The sequence below is a fragment of the Leucoraja erinacea genome, chromosome 34 (genome assembly GCF_028641065.1).
Source record: "Leucoraja erinacea ecotype New England chromosome 34, Leri_hhj_1, whole genome shotgun sequence".
NCBI lineage: Eukaryota > Metazoa > Chordata > Chondrichthyes > Rajiformes > Rajidae > Leucoraja > Leucoraja erinaceus.
The window spans coordinates 17,496,400-17,511,521 of NC_073410.1; the positions used below are offsets into that span (position 1 = coordinate 17,496,400).

General features: G+C 49.8%; 1 protein-coding gene across 1 annotated transcript in view; it reads left to right on the plus strand.

Annotated features, from left to right (window-relative positions):
* Positions 1 to 15,122, plus strand: part of LOC129713061 (polyunsaturated fatty acid 5-lipoxygenase-like) — an 86,806-nt gene that overhangs the window by 26,017 nt on the left and 45,667 nt on the right. Inside the window, 1 exon segment of the mRNA XM_055661940.1 lies at positions 4,349 to 4,430. Coding sequence (XP_055517915.1) covers positions 4,349 to 4,430 — 82 coding nt within the window.

Sequence of the window (15,122 nt, forward strand, 5' to 3'; positions counted from 1 at the left end):
CTTGCAGTCTCCTAACATCCTCCTCACAGCTAACACTGCCCCCAGCTTAGTGTCATCCGCAAACTTGGAGATATTACCTTCAATTCCCTCATCCAGATCATTAATATATATTGTAAATAGCTGGGGTCCCAGCAATGAGCCTTGCGGTACCCCACTAGTCACTGCCTGCCATTGTGAAAAGGACCCATTTACTCCTACTCTTTGCTTCCTGTTTGCCAGCCAGTTCTCTATCCACATCAATACTGAACCCCCAATGCCGTGTACTTTAAGTTTGTATACTAATCTCTTATGTGGGACCTTGTCGAAAGCCTTCTGGAAGTCCAGATACACCACATCCACTGGTTCTCCCCTATCCACGCTACTAGTTACATCCTCAAAAAATTCTATAAGATTCGTCAGACGTGATTTACCTTTCGTAAATCCATGCTGACTTTGTCCAATGATTTCACCACTTTCCAAATGTGCTGCTATCCCATCTTTAATAACTGACTCTAGCAGTTTCCCCACTACCGATGTTAGACTAATGTGGATTAGGGAATATTAACTACTGGGTTGGATTAGAAACATAGAGACATAGAAAATAGGTACAGGATTAGGCCCTTTGAGCCAGCTCCGCCATTCAATATGATCATGGCTGATCATCCAAAATCAGTATCCCTTTCCTGCTTTTTCCCCCATATCCCTGGATTCTGTTAGCCCTCAGAGCTATATCTAACTCTCTCTTGAAAACATCCAGTGAATTGGCCTCCAATTGTTTTCTTTGGAATGCCAGAGGTTGCGGGGAGACCTGTTGTAAAATGATGAGAGGCATAGATGGGTTAGACAGACAGAACCTATTTCGACGGATGGAAAAATCAAATACAAGAGGGCATAGATGAATGCGGGAGAGGAAACGTTGAAAAGTTGCGTGGGGAATGTAATTTACACAGAAAGTGGTGAGTATCTGTAATGCATGCAGGGTAGGTGGTGGTGGTGGTGGAGGCAGAAATGATAGTAGCATTTGGAGACTTTTGGATAGGCACTAGGATGCAGGAAATGGACAGATATGGATATTGTGCGGCCAGATAAGATTGGCTTTGGCATCATGTTGAGCACAGACATTGTGGGCTGAAGGACCTATTCCTTTGCTATACTGTTGTACAATTTGTAGATAGCCCCCAGTATTAAAGTCCCCCGATCCCGAACCAGCCCGTATAAATTTCTGTTGCACCCTGGTGGCACATCTGGTAGAGCCCCTACCTACTTCACGGTGCCTGAGACCCCGAGTTCAGTCGTGACCTTGACTTTTGTCTGTGTGGAGTTTGCACGTTATGGAGTGTGGGGGCACAGTGGGAGCAGGAGGTATTAGGAGATATCTACTCTGGATATCATTCAACTCCAGATCGAACAACACCCGCCGCACAGCTCCAGGAGAGGTTAATGCTGTTGAAGGAGGGAGAGGGGGGCACAGTGGCACAGCAGTAGAGTTGCTGCCTTATAGCACCAGAGAAGCGGGTTCAATTTCGACTACGGGTGCCGTCTGTACGGAGTTTGTACATTCTCCCTGTGACCTTGTGGGTTTGCTCAGGGTGCTCTGGTTTCCTCCCAACACTCCAAAGACGTACAAGTTTGCGGGTTGATATTCTTTGTAAATCGTCCCTCGTGTCGTATAGAACTGATGTACAGGTGATCGCTGGCTGGTGCTGTATCTCAAAACTAAACATAAAAGGGGGAACCATACCATATTTCTGCTCTGTCACAAACCACCCCACTAATCCAAAACGTTGTCTTGTTTCTCTTAAGAAGCATCTTGTTGCTCTGTTAATCTTCGCCCCTTTACTCATTTTCTGCTAGCTTATCCTTATCAGATTGGAGAGCGTCAGAAACGTACAAGTTTGCAGCTACACGCATTTCTGCCTCTTATGCTGAGAAGTGTGTGGCTCAGTGGATCAGATCCAGATCAGTGATCAACTTGGTGTCACTGCTCACAGAAACCACATGCCATGAGTCGGGCGCTTTCAGTTTAGATCTGGTGGACCAGAAACATGGAAATGGGTAGTGGTTTTCACACCGGATACGTTGGGAGGTGTGTGATGTGAGAACGCAGCGTGACACAGCACTCCCAGAACTTGGGCGATACACTTTGCTTCCACTGACCCTGGAAGAGTTGAATCAGATGATACAGAGAGAGGGATCTTTGTTCCTTACCTACCCCTTCCCCTGTCACCCCTTTTTTCCTTTAACTTTTATTACACATTCACAGTTTACAAAGTACTGCATTGATCAAGATAGACACAAAATACTGGAGTAACTCAGCAGGACAGGCAGCATCTCTGGAGAGAGGGAATTGGTGACGTCTCGGGTTGAGACACTTCTTCAGACTGAGAAGGGTCTCGACCCAAAACGTTACCCATTCCTTCTATCCAGAGATGCTGCCTGTCCCCGCTGAGTTACTCCAGCATTTTGTGTCTATCTTCAGTTTAAACCAGCATCTGCAGTTCCTTCCTACACACTGCATTGATCAAACCTGCTGTTCCTGCAGTTTGCAAACATCGACCATCATATCACAGCATTGTCAGTCGTATCCACGAAGCACTCGAGCCCCAGCAGTGATTAGCTTTGTTTAGTTTAGAGATACAGCGCGGACACAGGCCCTTCGGCCCACCGAGTCTGTGCCGACTAGCGATACCCGTACACAAACACAATCCCACACACACTTGGGACAATTACATGTTTCCATGCTGTATGACGCTATGAGGTTATGACAAGAGTAGGCACCAGGCATGGGGATCAGCTGCTGATGAACAACCAGTGTCAGCCCTGGCAGGAAAGCATGAGGCCTTCCAGAACTACTACCTTCCCCGCCAAGTCTGCCCAGGTTGTTGACCAGGCTTCTTGGGTGGAGAAACAAGGAACTGCAGATGTTTGTTTACAAAAACAAGGACACAAAGTGCTTGGGTAATTCAGTGGGACAGGCAGCATCTCTAGAGGACACGGATAGGCGATGTTTCTGGTCATGACGTCGTCAAGGGTTCGAGGTGGAGCTTGGTTAGATTCCTAGAAAGAGGAAGTGCTCTTAGTGCTCCATATAAATGGTCACATCCCCTCCAGCAGGGAATCCACCCACCACAGACCAACCAGGGACCCAGAACAATTCTCCCAGTTCATTCATCACGAGGGCAGAGCAGGAGAGGCCTTCTAGTACTCACGCACTGTCGATGAGACATCATCTTCATCGGCCAAAGCTGAGAGAATGACCACCATGACGCTGTTCCAGGTGTGGACTGTATATCGGCAAGACCCAGCGCAGGCCAGGCCATCGTTTCACTGAACACGTCTGCTCAGTCCGCCTGAACCAACCTGATCTCCCAGTTGATAAACACTTTAACTCCCCCTCCCATTCCCACACTGACTTTTCTGTCCTGGGCCTCCTCCAGTCAGAGTGAGGCCCAGCGCAAATTGGAGGAACCGCACCTCATATCTTGCTTGGGCAGCTTACACCCCAGTGGCGTGAATATCGACTTCTCTAACCAAGTAACCCTTGCATTCCCTCCCCCTTCCCAGCTTTCCGACCAGTCTGACTGTCCTCGTTTACATTTTATCTCTGTTTGCCTTGTCCTTCTCCTACCTAACAATGATCAATTCTACATTTTCCATCCGCTGTGTCTCGTTTTCACACCTTACACTTCCTTATCTCTGTATCTCCCTCTACCCTGACTCAATCTGAAGAAGGGTCTCACCCAGAAACGTCACCCATTCCTTCTCTCCAGAGATGCTGCCTGTCCCGCTGAGTTACTCCAGCATTTTGTGACCCATGACTACCCTGTCTGGCCCTCGCATAGCCAAACCACCCAACCACCTTTGCAAAGACACACCAAAATGGCGCAAGAGAGATGGAATAGAGTTGACATGGGAGGTAGACAAAAATGCTGGAGAAACTCAGCGGGTGCAGCAGCATCTATGGAGCATTCTTCAGACTGAAGAAGGGTTTTGGCCCGAAACGTTGCCTATTTCCTTTGCTCCATAGATGCTGCTGCACCCGCTGAGTTTCTCCAGCATTTTTGGCTACCTTTGATTTTCCAGCATCTGCAGTTCCTTCTTAAATAAAGAGTTGACATGGGCATCCCTGACACCACACTCCACTGCCAATATTGGGAGTGTGTGATGGAACAGTGGGCAGGGAAGTTAACTAAATATCTAACCGTGACACATCCTATCTTGGGACAGCAACAAAGCAGCCTCACTCTGTGTCCAACCCTTCATGTCCCTTCCCCATTGCGTGTGAGGGCCGTTGCGCAGGCCTGGGGAAGGTGTGATGTGCACATTCTACACCGATAGTCAGACCTGTAACTGTGCTTCCTTCTTGCAGCAAGATTACCCCGTGATGACCAGACTCAAATCGCTAAACAGCATCGACGCAGGGAGCTGGAGCAGAGGCAGAAGTCTTACAGGTAAATCATTAAGTCATGGAACAATTTGACTCTTTAGTTATTACAGTGGTTTTGTGTAACAGGAAAACAGAGCCACACTGACCCCTTCTGTCCTGGGCCTCCTCCACGGCCAGAGTGAGACCGCACACAAATTGGAGGAACAGCACCCCATATTCCTCAATGGTATCTTACAACCAAATAGTATGAACATTGAATTCTCCAATTTTACGTTGAATTTCTCCAATACTCCAATTCCAACCCTCTCTCACTTTTTCCCCTCCTCTTTTCCCTGTGCCCACCCGAATGCACATCCATTTTCCCATTTCCCACCTCCCTTTCCTCTCCCCACCCCACACCCCCTGACCCCTTCCATCTATATCCCTCTCTCTGGCTCACATCTCACTCCTCGTCTCTCCTTACCTCACAGTCTTTTGCCTTCTTTTCATCTCTGGCCTTTGTCTGTCCATCTGCCAGTCAAAACACTCTCACTTACATCCACCTATCACTAGTCAGACTTTGTCAAAAATCACCCTTCACAGTGTCACCCTATCACCCGCCACACTTTGTTCTTCCTCTCCCCACTTCTCTGCCCATCTCCAATCAGTCTGAAGAAATGTCCCAGCCCTACCCATGCACCTATCCATGTTCTCGAAGGATGATGCCTGACCTGTTGAGTTAAGGGCCTGTCCCATTTACACGACCTTGGCACGCAAATTACGCAACCTCGTGGTCGTGTTGAGGCGTACGGGCATCGTATGGCCGCGCGGGGCTGGTCCCACTGAGAAACGCGGAGGGTTATGTAGTTGTGCGCGACATCGCACTGAAACTTTTGTAGCGAACGAAATCTTCGCGCGCCAACGGCCTGTCGTGGAACTGATGGCCAAAGTGAGACAGGCCCAAGACCCTGGCGCGACACAACGTCTCACCTCCAACAGCAGCAGAAGCAGGGAAACGATCGCAGAGCTCGGCCTGGGATTCACGGCCGTTGCGGTCCGGATCTGCCCCCGCTTCTACTCCCAGAGCGGGGCCAAGAAAATTGAAGATAGACACAAAATGCAGGAGTTACTCAGACTGAAGGAGAGTCTCGACTCGAAACGTTGCCCATTGCTTCTCTCCAGAGATGCTGCCGGTCCCGCTGTGTTGCTCCAGCATTTTGTGTCCATCTTCTAATGATGTCACGCGCTCCAGACGGCTGTGCGGTCGAATTAAGTTGCGCGCAACCTTCGCTGGACAGTCACGGCTCAACGTGACCACGAGGTCGCGTAATTTGCGTGCCAAGGACACGTAAGTGGGACAGGCCCTTTAGACTTTGGAGATACAGCATGGAAACAGGCCCGTTGGCCCACTGAGTCCGCGCCGACTAGTGATCACCCTCTATATTAGAATTATCCTACACTCTATACTAGAATTATCCTACAGAAGCCAATTAACCTCCAAACCTGTGGATCTTTGGAGTGTGGGAGGAAATTGGAGCATCCGGGGAAAATCCCACGCAGTCACAGGGAGAAGGTCAAACTCCGTACAGACGGCACCCGTAGTCAGGATCAAACTCAGGTCTCTGGCGCTGTGAGGCAGCAACTCTTCCACAGCATCTCTGTGCCGCCACTGTTACTCCAGCACTGTGTGCTGTGTTTTAGTGAAGCAGTCTAGTCTCCTCTTCCCATTGGGGTGTGCAGGGGCAGGTGTGATTCACAGGGTGTGTTACACATCACCTCAAGGATCAAACCTGCCATTCATATGACAAGGGTGCAAATGAACGGCCTACGATCAATACCTCACCTTAAGACATTGGAGCAAAACTAGGCCATTCAGCCCATCGAGTCTGCTCTGCTATTTGATCATGGCTGATCTGTTTTTCCCTCTCAATTCCATCTCCTGCCTACTCCCTATAACCTTTGACACCTTTACGAATCAAGAACCTGTCAATCTCCCCTTTAAAAACACCCAAACACAGCCTTCATAGCCGTCTGTGGCAATGAATTCCACAATATTACCAATCTCTGGCTGAAGAAATTCTTCCTCAACTCCTTTCTAAAGGTACGTCCTTTTATTCTGAGGCTGTGCCCTCTGTTTTAGACTCTGCCACTGCTGGAAACATCCTTTCCACATCCACTCTATCTAGACCTATATTTATGTGGTAGCTTTCAGTGAGATGCCCCCTCATCCTTCTAAACTCCAGGGAGTACACGCCCAGAGCCTTGGCCTGGTCGGCTGTGACCTATGACCTTTGCTCTCTGGGATAGGTCGTCTTCTTGCTTTGCCTTGGCCTTGCTGTATCCCATGCCCCACTGCTGGAGATCTTAGTTTAGTTTAGTTTAGTTTAGTTTAGAGATACAGCACGGAAACAGGCCCTTTGGCCCACTGAGTCTGTGCTGACTCCATACTATATTATCCTGCACACTAGGAACAATTTACAATCTTTTCCGAAGCCAATTAACATACAAACCTGTACGTCTTTGGAGTGTGGGAGGAAACCGGAGCACCGGAGAAAATTCAAATAGTCACGGGGAGAACGTGCAAACTCCGTACAGACAGCACCCGTAGTCAGGATCGAACCCGGGTGTGTGGCACTGCAAGGCATCAACTCTACCACTGCGCCATTGTGTCACCCATCTGATCTGATGGACTTGCAGCAGTGAACGGGTCGGGGTCGTGTGCAGAGGGAAAAAAACACTGGATGTTGCCCAACTGGCATCTTGAGTGTGATGGGTGTTGCAGCTTGGTGCAGTCTCACAAGCATTCCCCAGGAGAACACAGGTCAATTCCCTGGCTTGATCTGGCCAACGCTTACGGCTCCATCCCCCACAAGCTGATCCAGACAGTCATGGCCAAGCATCATGTGCCGGGCCAAGTGGCAGATCTCATCCTGGACTATTACAACCAGTTCAGCATGAGAGTCTCATCAGGGTCAGTAACATCAGAGTGGCACAGACTGGAGGTTGGGATCATCACACCATCTCTGTGATCCTTGTTGCCTTGGCGATGAACATGATCGTCAAGTCTGCTGAGCCAGAGTGCCGGGGCCCTTGAACCAAGTCAGGAATACGCCAACCACCAATCAGAGCCTTCATGGATGACCTGACTGTCACCACTGAGTCAGTGCCAGGAGGCAGGTGGATCCTGCAAGGGTTGGAGAAACTGATTGGATGGGCAAGGATGAGGTTTAAGCCAGGAAAATCAAGGTGACTGGTGCTGAAGAAGGGCAAAGTCATGGACAGGTTCCGCTTCAGCATCGAAGGGTCACCAATCCCAACTGTCTCCGAAAGGCTAGTGAAGAGTCTTGGCAAGGTGTTTAACAGCAGCCTGAAGGATACAGCATCTGTCCAGGCAACCTGTCAGGAGCTGGAGAGTTGGTTGAGACCAGTGGACCGGTCAGGGCTTCCTGGCAAGTTCAAGGCATGGATTTACAAGTATCTGCCAAGGATACTCTGTCCCACTGCTTGTCTACAAAGTCCCAATATCCATCGTAGAGAGATTAGAGAGGAAAGTCAGCAGCTTTCTCAGAAGGTGGCTGGGACTGCCCAGAAACCTTAGCAGCATTCGTCCTTTACGGAAATAACACCAAGCTCCAGCTGCCCCTGAAGTCCCTGGAGGAGGAGTTCAAGATGACTCGGGCCAGAGAGATGATGCTGTACAGGGACTCCAGCGACCCCAAGGAGGCTCAAGCAGGGGTGGAGGTGAAAACTGGGAGGAAGTGGAGAACTGGCGAAGCCGTGCTGCAAGCAGAGTCCCGGATACGCCACAGAGGGAGCAGTGACTCTGGGAAGAGCAGGCCTGGGAACCTTCCCATCTCCCCAGTTTGACAAGGCCAAGGGGAAGGAGAGGCACAGGCTGGTCCAGGAGGAAGTGAGGGCAGTGGTGGAGGAGGAGAGGTGTACCAGAGCAGTTGGATTGAGGCAGCAGGGAGCCTGGACAAGGTGGGAGCAGGCCATGGACCAACAAGTCACATGGACTGAGCTCTGGCAGGCTGAACCACAGCACATCAAGTTCCTGGTCCAGGCAGTGTATGATGTCCTGCTCAGCCCATCGAACCTCTTCATCTGGGGCAAAGCGGAATCTCCAGATTGCCCGCAATGCTCAGGCAAGGGGACATTGGAACATATCCTGAGCTGTTGCCCAAAGGCTCTTGGGCAGGGCCGGTACACATGGCGTCACGACCAGGTTCTCAAACCCATTTCAGAAGCCATCAGCATGGGAATCAGCAGCTGTAGACGAGCATACCCCACCACCCAGATGATCACCTTCATGAAGGCCGGACTGCAGCTGCCAAGAACCACAGCAGCCAGGAATCCGTCAGGAATCCTGGCGACTGCGCAGGACTGGCAGCTTTCCGTAGACCTGGTGAAACAGCTGAAGTTCCCACAGCACATTGCCACGACCACCCTGAGGCCAGACATCCTCCTGGTCTCAGAGGCGACCAAAAACATCGTCTTGTTGGAACTGACAGTGCCGTGGGAGGACCGTCTGGAGGAGGCCCACGAGAGGAAGATGGCCAAGTATGAAGAGCTGGTCATAGACTGCCGCAAGCAGGGCTGGAAGGCAAGGTGTATGCCCATCGAGGTTGGCTGCAGAGGTTTTGCAGGGCAATCGTTCTACAAAGCCTTGAGTGCACTGGGCATAAACGGAGTGGCGAGGAGAAAGGCCATCAAGAACACCACAGAGGCAGCGGAGAAGGCCTCGAGATGGCTCTGGATCAGGAGAGGAGGTCCATGGGGAGGAGCGAATGCCACATGAACACAAGTTGTGGTCTGATCAACCACGGCTGGGTCACCTGGGTGAGGGTGTCTGATGTCGAAAGACCCGAAACACCCAATGACCCCAGGTTACATCACTGATGATGCGTTCAGGAGCATCTATCGATGTATTTGCATCAACCAGGGTATCAGCTGCCTTCATGACAAATCAATTGAATCTCACACACGATTTGTTTATCTGATCCTTGCGGTCAGATTATTTGAATTGTTCATACTGGCACTTTGTCCTCCTGTTAGGGAGTGCCTGCGAGAGAAAACGAGAAAGAGGGAGAGAAAGAGGGAGAGAGGGAGAGGGACAACCAGTTTCTTTTCTTTCTTTACCAAGGACAGTCTCACTAATTTGGTTGAATATTTGCAAAATCTCATCTGGCAGATTAAACAAGGGTGTTGGAGCCCAAGGGAAAGTGGTGGGGATTTAGGAAAATCCTGTGATCGCACGGATGTGGGGAGAAGCGTTCTCGGCAAAAAACCAAGCCCTGGAGGAACTCAGCGGGTCAGGCAGCATCTGTGGAGGGGAATGGGCTGGTTGGGACCCTTCCCCAACCTTAAATGTTGTGTTTTGTTCAAGATTCCAGTATCTGCAGATTCTTGTGTCAGTATTCTAGACGTCCTAGACCTCTTTGGTCATAGTGCACATGAAGGTACAATTGTAAAGGTCAGAATGAAGAAGGTTCACAACTAGAACGCACTGTTTCAGTGGATATAATAGTTGCAAATAAATTGTGAGCTGGTCAAGCGTGATGTCATCGTCTTGGAGACATTTCGGGATATAGTGTGGATGCAGACTTTTTAAGCCAACCTATCATCAACTTATGTTGCCCTAATTTTTTATTTTCCCCACATTATCATCAACTCCTCCCAGCTTTTATAACTCACTCATGCAATGGGGATAATTTACAGTGGTCAGTTAGTTACTCGACCAACCTGCTGTCTTTGGGTTGTCTGAGGAAACCGGAACACTGGAACAAAACAAATGTGGTCACGGGGGGACGTGCACACTCCACATAGACAGCACCCAATGTTAGGATTAAAGATGGGTTGTGGTGCCATGAGGCAGTAGCTCTACTAACTGTACCACTGAGGTAATGGATTTTAGGAAGGTAAGCTGGGTGAGGGTATACATGATAAATGATAGAGTTCAACCAAATGTAGAGGGAGCTCAGCGACGACCAAAAGGGAAGTGTGGCACAGTGTGGTGCAGCTGGTAGAGCTGCGGCCTTACAGCGCCGGGTTTGAAGTTGCTGTCTGTGTGGAGTTTGCACGTTCTCCCTGTGACCGCATTGGTTTCCTCTGGGTGCTCCAGTTTCCTCCAACATCCAAAAGACGTTTTAATTGGCCTCCGTAAATTGTCCCTGATGCGCTGGGAGTGGATGAGAAAGAGAGTTAACACAGAATTAGAACTGGTCAGTGTCGACTGAATGGGCTGAAGGGCCTGTTTCCATGCTGTATCTTTCAATCAGTGTACATGGTCAAGCAGATTCTGTGCCTTTATCGGCTGAAGTGCCAACATAAAGGCAAGGAGATCTTGCCACAAATGTACAAAACACTCGTCAAGCCAGTTATGTAAGATGTACTGTACATCGGATACTGTTAGATTCTGAGTCTTCCACTAGCAGTAACTGTTAAACAAACACTTCAGACAATGTGGTTTCTTGCAACAGGAACAGCAAAGGAAGGACTGAATGTGGTGCTTGTGTTTCATGTTCATGTGATGTTATCACAGTATTCTATGACCAGGTGACATTTACATAGTGTATACAAATCCACCACACGGCTTTCAAATGAGGCAAATGTACATGAATACATTTCTGAGTTCCCTGCGGCATTCACAGGTTCATTGTCTGGCTTTGTCAGTCATTTACTACCCCAGTTGCATACTAACCTCTATTTGTTCCTGGAACTGAGCAACGTTAAACCTATGTTTGACTCACTGATGTTCAGAGACTCATCAACAGTAGATGATTGTGGGCGATTGTAAGTGGATAGAATCACTCCCGTGTATTACTCCAACGACCATCCTTGTGTTTACTCTGATGTGAGCCACTAATCTACAGGGAACATTTCCGACGAGATTTTCACAAATTTTCCATAATTTTTTTCAGGCAATGGATTGGACTTTTTCATTAGTTGAAGGTTTCGAATCCAAAATGTCACCTATCTCCAGAGATGCTGCCTGACCAACAGAGTTACTCCAGCATTTCATTGCTGGGTTTTGTATTTACTCACTGTTTGTTGGCTCTGTGTTAGTCATTCCTTGAAACATTAACTTCTGGTTCACTTACTGCTTCTACACTGTCCCCTCTACACTCCCCCCTCTACACTCTCCCCTCTACACTCTCCCCTCTACACTCTCCCCTCTACACTCCCCCCTCTACACTCCCCCCTCTACACTGTCCCCTCTACACTGTCCCCTCTACACTCCCCCCTCTACACTCCCCCCTCTACACTCCCCCCTCTACACTCCCCTCTACACTCCCCCCTACACTCCCCCCTCTACACTCCCCCCCCTCTACACTCTCCCCTCTACACTCCCCCCTCTACACTCCCCCCTCTACACTCCCCCCTCTACCTCCCCCCTCTACACCCCCCCTCTACACTCCCCCCTCACACTCCCCCTCTACAATCCCCCCTCTACACTCCCCCCTCTACACTCCCTCTCTACACTGTCCCCTCTACACTGTCCCCTCTACACTGTCCCCTCTACACTGTCCCCTCTACACTGTCCCCTCTACACTCTCCCCTCTACACTCTCCCCTCTACACTCTCCCCTCTACACTCTCCCCTCTACACTCTCCCCCCTCTACACCCTCTACACTCCTCTCCCCTCTACACTCTCCCCCTCTCTACACTCTCCCCTCTACACTCTCCCCCTCTACACTCCCCCCTCTACACTCCACTCCCCCTCTACACACTCCCCCCTCTACACTCCCCCCTCTACACTCTCCCCTCTACACTGTCCCCCCTCTACACTCTCCCCCTCTACACTCCCCCTCTACACTGTCCCCTCTACCCTCCCCCTCTACACTCTCCCCTCTACACTCCCCCCTCTACACTGTCCCCTCTACACTCTCCCCTCTACACTGTCCCCTCCACTCTCCCCTCTACACTCTCCCCTCTACACTCTCCCCTCTACACTCTCCCCTCTACACTCTCCCCTCTACACTCTCCCCTCTACACTCTCCCCTCTACACTCTCCCCCCCCCTCTACACTCTCCCCTCTACACTCTCCCCTCTACATTAGGCCGTACCACATATGAAGGCAACGATGCTTTAACACCCTGCAGGATAAAACCAGTCACAATGTGTGGTATTTAAGCAGGAAATAGCCAATCAATGATTGCTCATGAAACTCGTCACTTTGGACACTTGCTTCTTCATGGCCTCTTTAAATAGGTGTGATTTGGTTAGAACATAGAACAGTACACGGTGGCGCAGCGGTAGAGCTACTGCCGTCAGCGCTTGCAGCGCCGGACACACGGGTTCGGTCCCGACTACGGGTGCTGTCTGTAAGAAGTTTGTACATTCTCCCCGTGACCGCGTGGCTTTTCTCCAAGATCTTCGGTTTCCTCCCACACTGCAAAGGCGTACAGGTTTGATGGTTAATTGACTTGGTGTATAAGTAAAATTGCCCCTAGTGTGTGTGGGGGTAGTGTTAATGTGCGGGAATCGCTGGTCGGTGCGGACTCGGTGGGCTGAAGGGCCTGTTTCCGTGCTGTATCTCTAAACTGAACTATAGTAACAGACCATTTAGCCAACAATGTCCAACCTGAACATAATGACAAGTTAAACTCATCACCTAACTGTACATGATCCATATCTCGCCATTTTCTGCATACTTATATGCCTGTGTAAGGTACTCTATTGTATCTGCCTCCACCATCACCCCTGGCAAGGGTTTCACCAGCCCTGGCAAGCACCAGCTTGCCACCAGCCTTCACCATCAGCCCTGGCAAGCACTCTCTGCATAAAACAAAACTTGCTCAACACATCTTAAAGCTATGCCCTCTAGTCTTTGGCATTCCAACCTCCAAGTTACAGTGTGAACATCACATTTTCATTCCCGATGTCTGCTGGACCCGTTGCAGTTTGCATACCGTCCGAACAGGTCCACGGACGATGCGGTCTCCCAGGTCTTGCACACCGCTCTCTCCCATCTGGACAGCCAGAAGGGGGGCTACGTGAGGATGCTGTTCATAGACTACAGTTCAGCCTTCAACACGATAGTCCCCACCAGACTGGCCGGGAAGCTACTGGAATTGGGGCTCAACACCTCCCTGTGTGCCTGGGTCCTGGACTTTCTCACCGCCAGGCCCCAGGTAGTCAAGATGGGAGGGAATACATCGAAGTCCCTCACCCTGAGCACAGGATCGCCCCAGGGTTGCGTCCTCAGCCCCCTATTGTACTCCCTGTACACACATGACTGTGTGGCTAGGTTCAGCTCCAATTCAATAATTAAGTTTGCTGATGACACTGTGGTGGTGGGCCTGATCTCAGACAATGATGAGAGGGCCTACCGGGAGGAGGTGGCTGATCTAGCACTCTGGTGCCAGGAGAACAGCCTCCTCTTGAACATCAAAAAAACGAAGGAGCTGATCATGGACTTTAGGAGGGCACATCATCCGAGGACGTACACTCCATTGAGTATAAATGGGGATCCTGTGGATAGGGTGAACTGTTTTAAATATCTGGGAGTCCACATCTCTGAGGATATGACATGGGCATCACACGCCTCAGCACTGGTGAGCAAGGCAAGGCAGCGCCTTTACCACCTCAGGCAATTGCGGAAATTCAGAGTGTCTCTGAGGATCCTCCAGTGCTTCTACGCAGCAGCGGTGGAAAGCATCTTGTCCGGGAACATTACCATCTGGTTCGGGAATTGCTCTGCCAAGGACAAGAAGGCTCTGCAGAGAGTAGTGCGTTCGGCCGAACGCACTATGGGAACTTCACTCACCCCCCTGCAGGAACTATACAACAAGAGGTGCAACTCCAGAGCAAACAAAATCATGAAGGACCTCTTCCACCCCTGCAACAGACTGTTCCAGCCGCTGCGGTCAGGTAAACGCCTCCGTTGCCATGCAGTGAGAACGGAGAGGTTGAGAAGGAGTTTCTTCCCAGAGGCAATTCGGACTGTAAACGCCTTTCTCACCAGGGACTAACTGTACAGAACGTTTTTCTTTCTATTATTTATTACGTAAAATAATATGTGTGTTATGATTGTGTCTATAATTTGTTTGGTTGTTTTGTTGTTCCGCGAGCATTGCCACTTTCATTTCACTGCACATCTCGTATGTGTATGTGACAAATAAACTTGACTTGACTTGACTTGATGAGTGATCTGGAAATAGTGTCAGCTGAGCAGTAAACACCTCACCCAGTTACTTTCCAGACGAGCTACCCAATCTCTGCCAATCCTGGCTGGTGTGGTCCGTGACAAGTTAAGGAACGAGCCATTGTGGCAAAGCATGCACTGCCTCCATCCTGATTATAAGTATCTGTGAATTAGCTGTTCTTGGAGGACAGGATTGGAAAGAGAGGGACTGATCAGAGACAGCCAGCATGGTTTTGTCAATCAGATAGAAATTGTTGAAATGGTAACCAAGTGTATTGATGACAGTACAGTGGATGTTGAGAAAAATGTTGGAGAAACTCAGCGGGTGCGGCAGCATCTATGGAGCGAAGGAAATAGGCAACATTTCGGCCCGAAACGTTGCCTATTGCCTTCTTTCCATAGATGCTGCCGCACCCGCTGAATTTCTCCAGCATTTTTGTCGGCCTTCGATTTTCCAGCATCTGCAGTTCCTTCTTGTACAGTGGATGTTGTTTCCTTGGACTTCAGTAAGGTCTTTGATAAGGACCTATATGGGAGACTGATCCGAAGGTTAGGGCCCATGTGCTCGAGGGTAACTTGGCAAACTGGATAATTCTCCTGTTTTATATGTTGTTTCACAAACTACTAGTC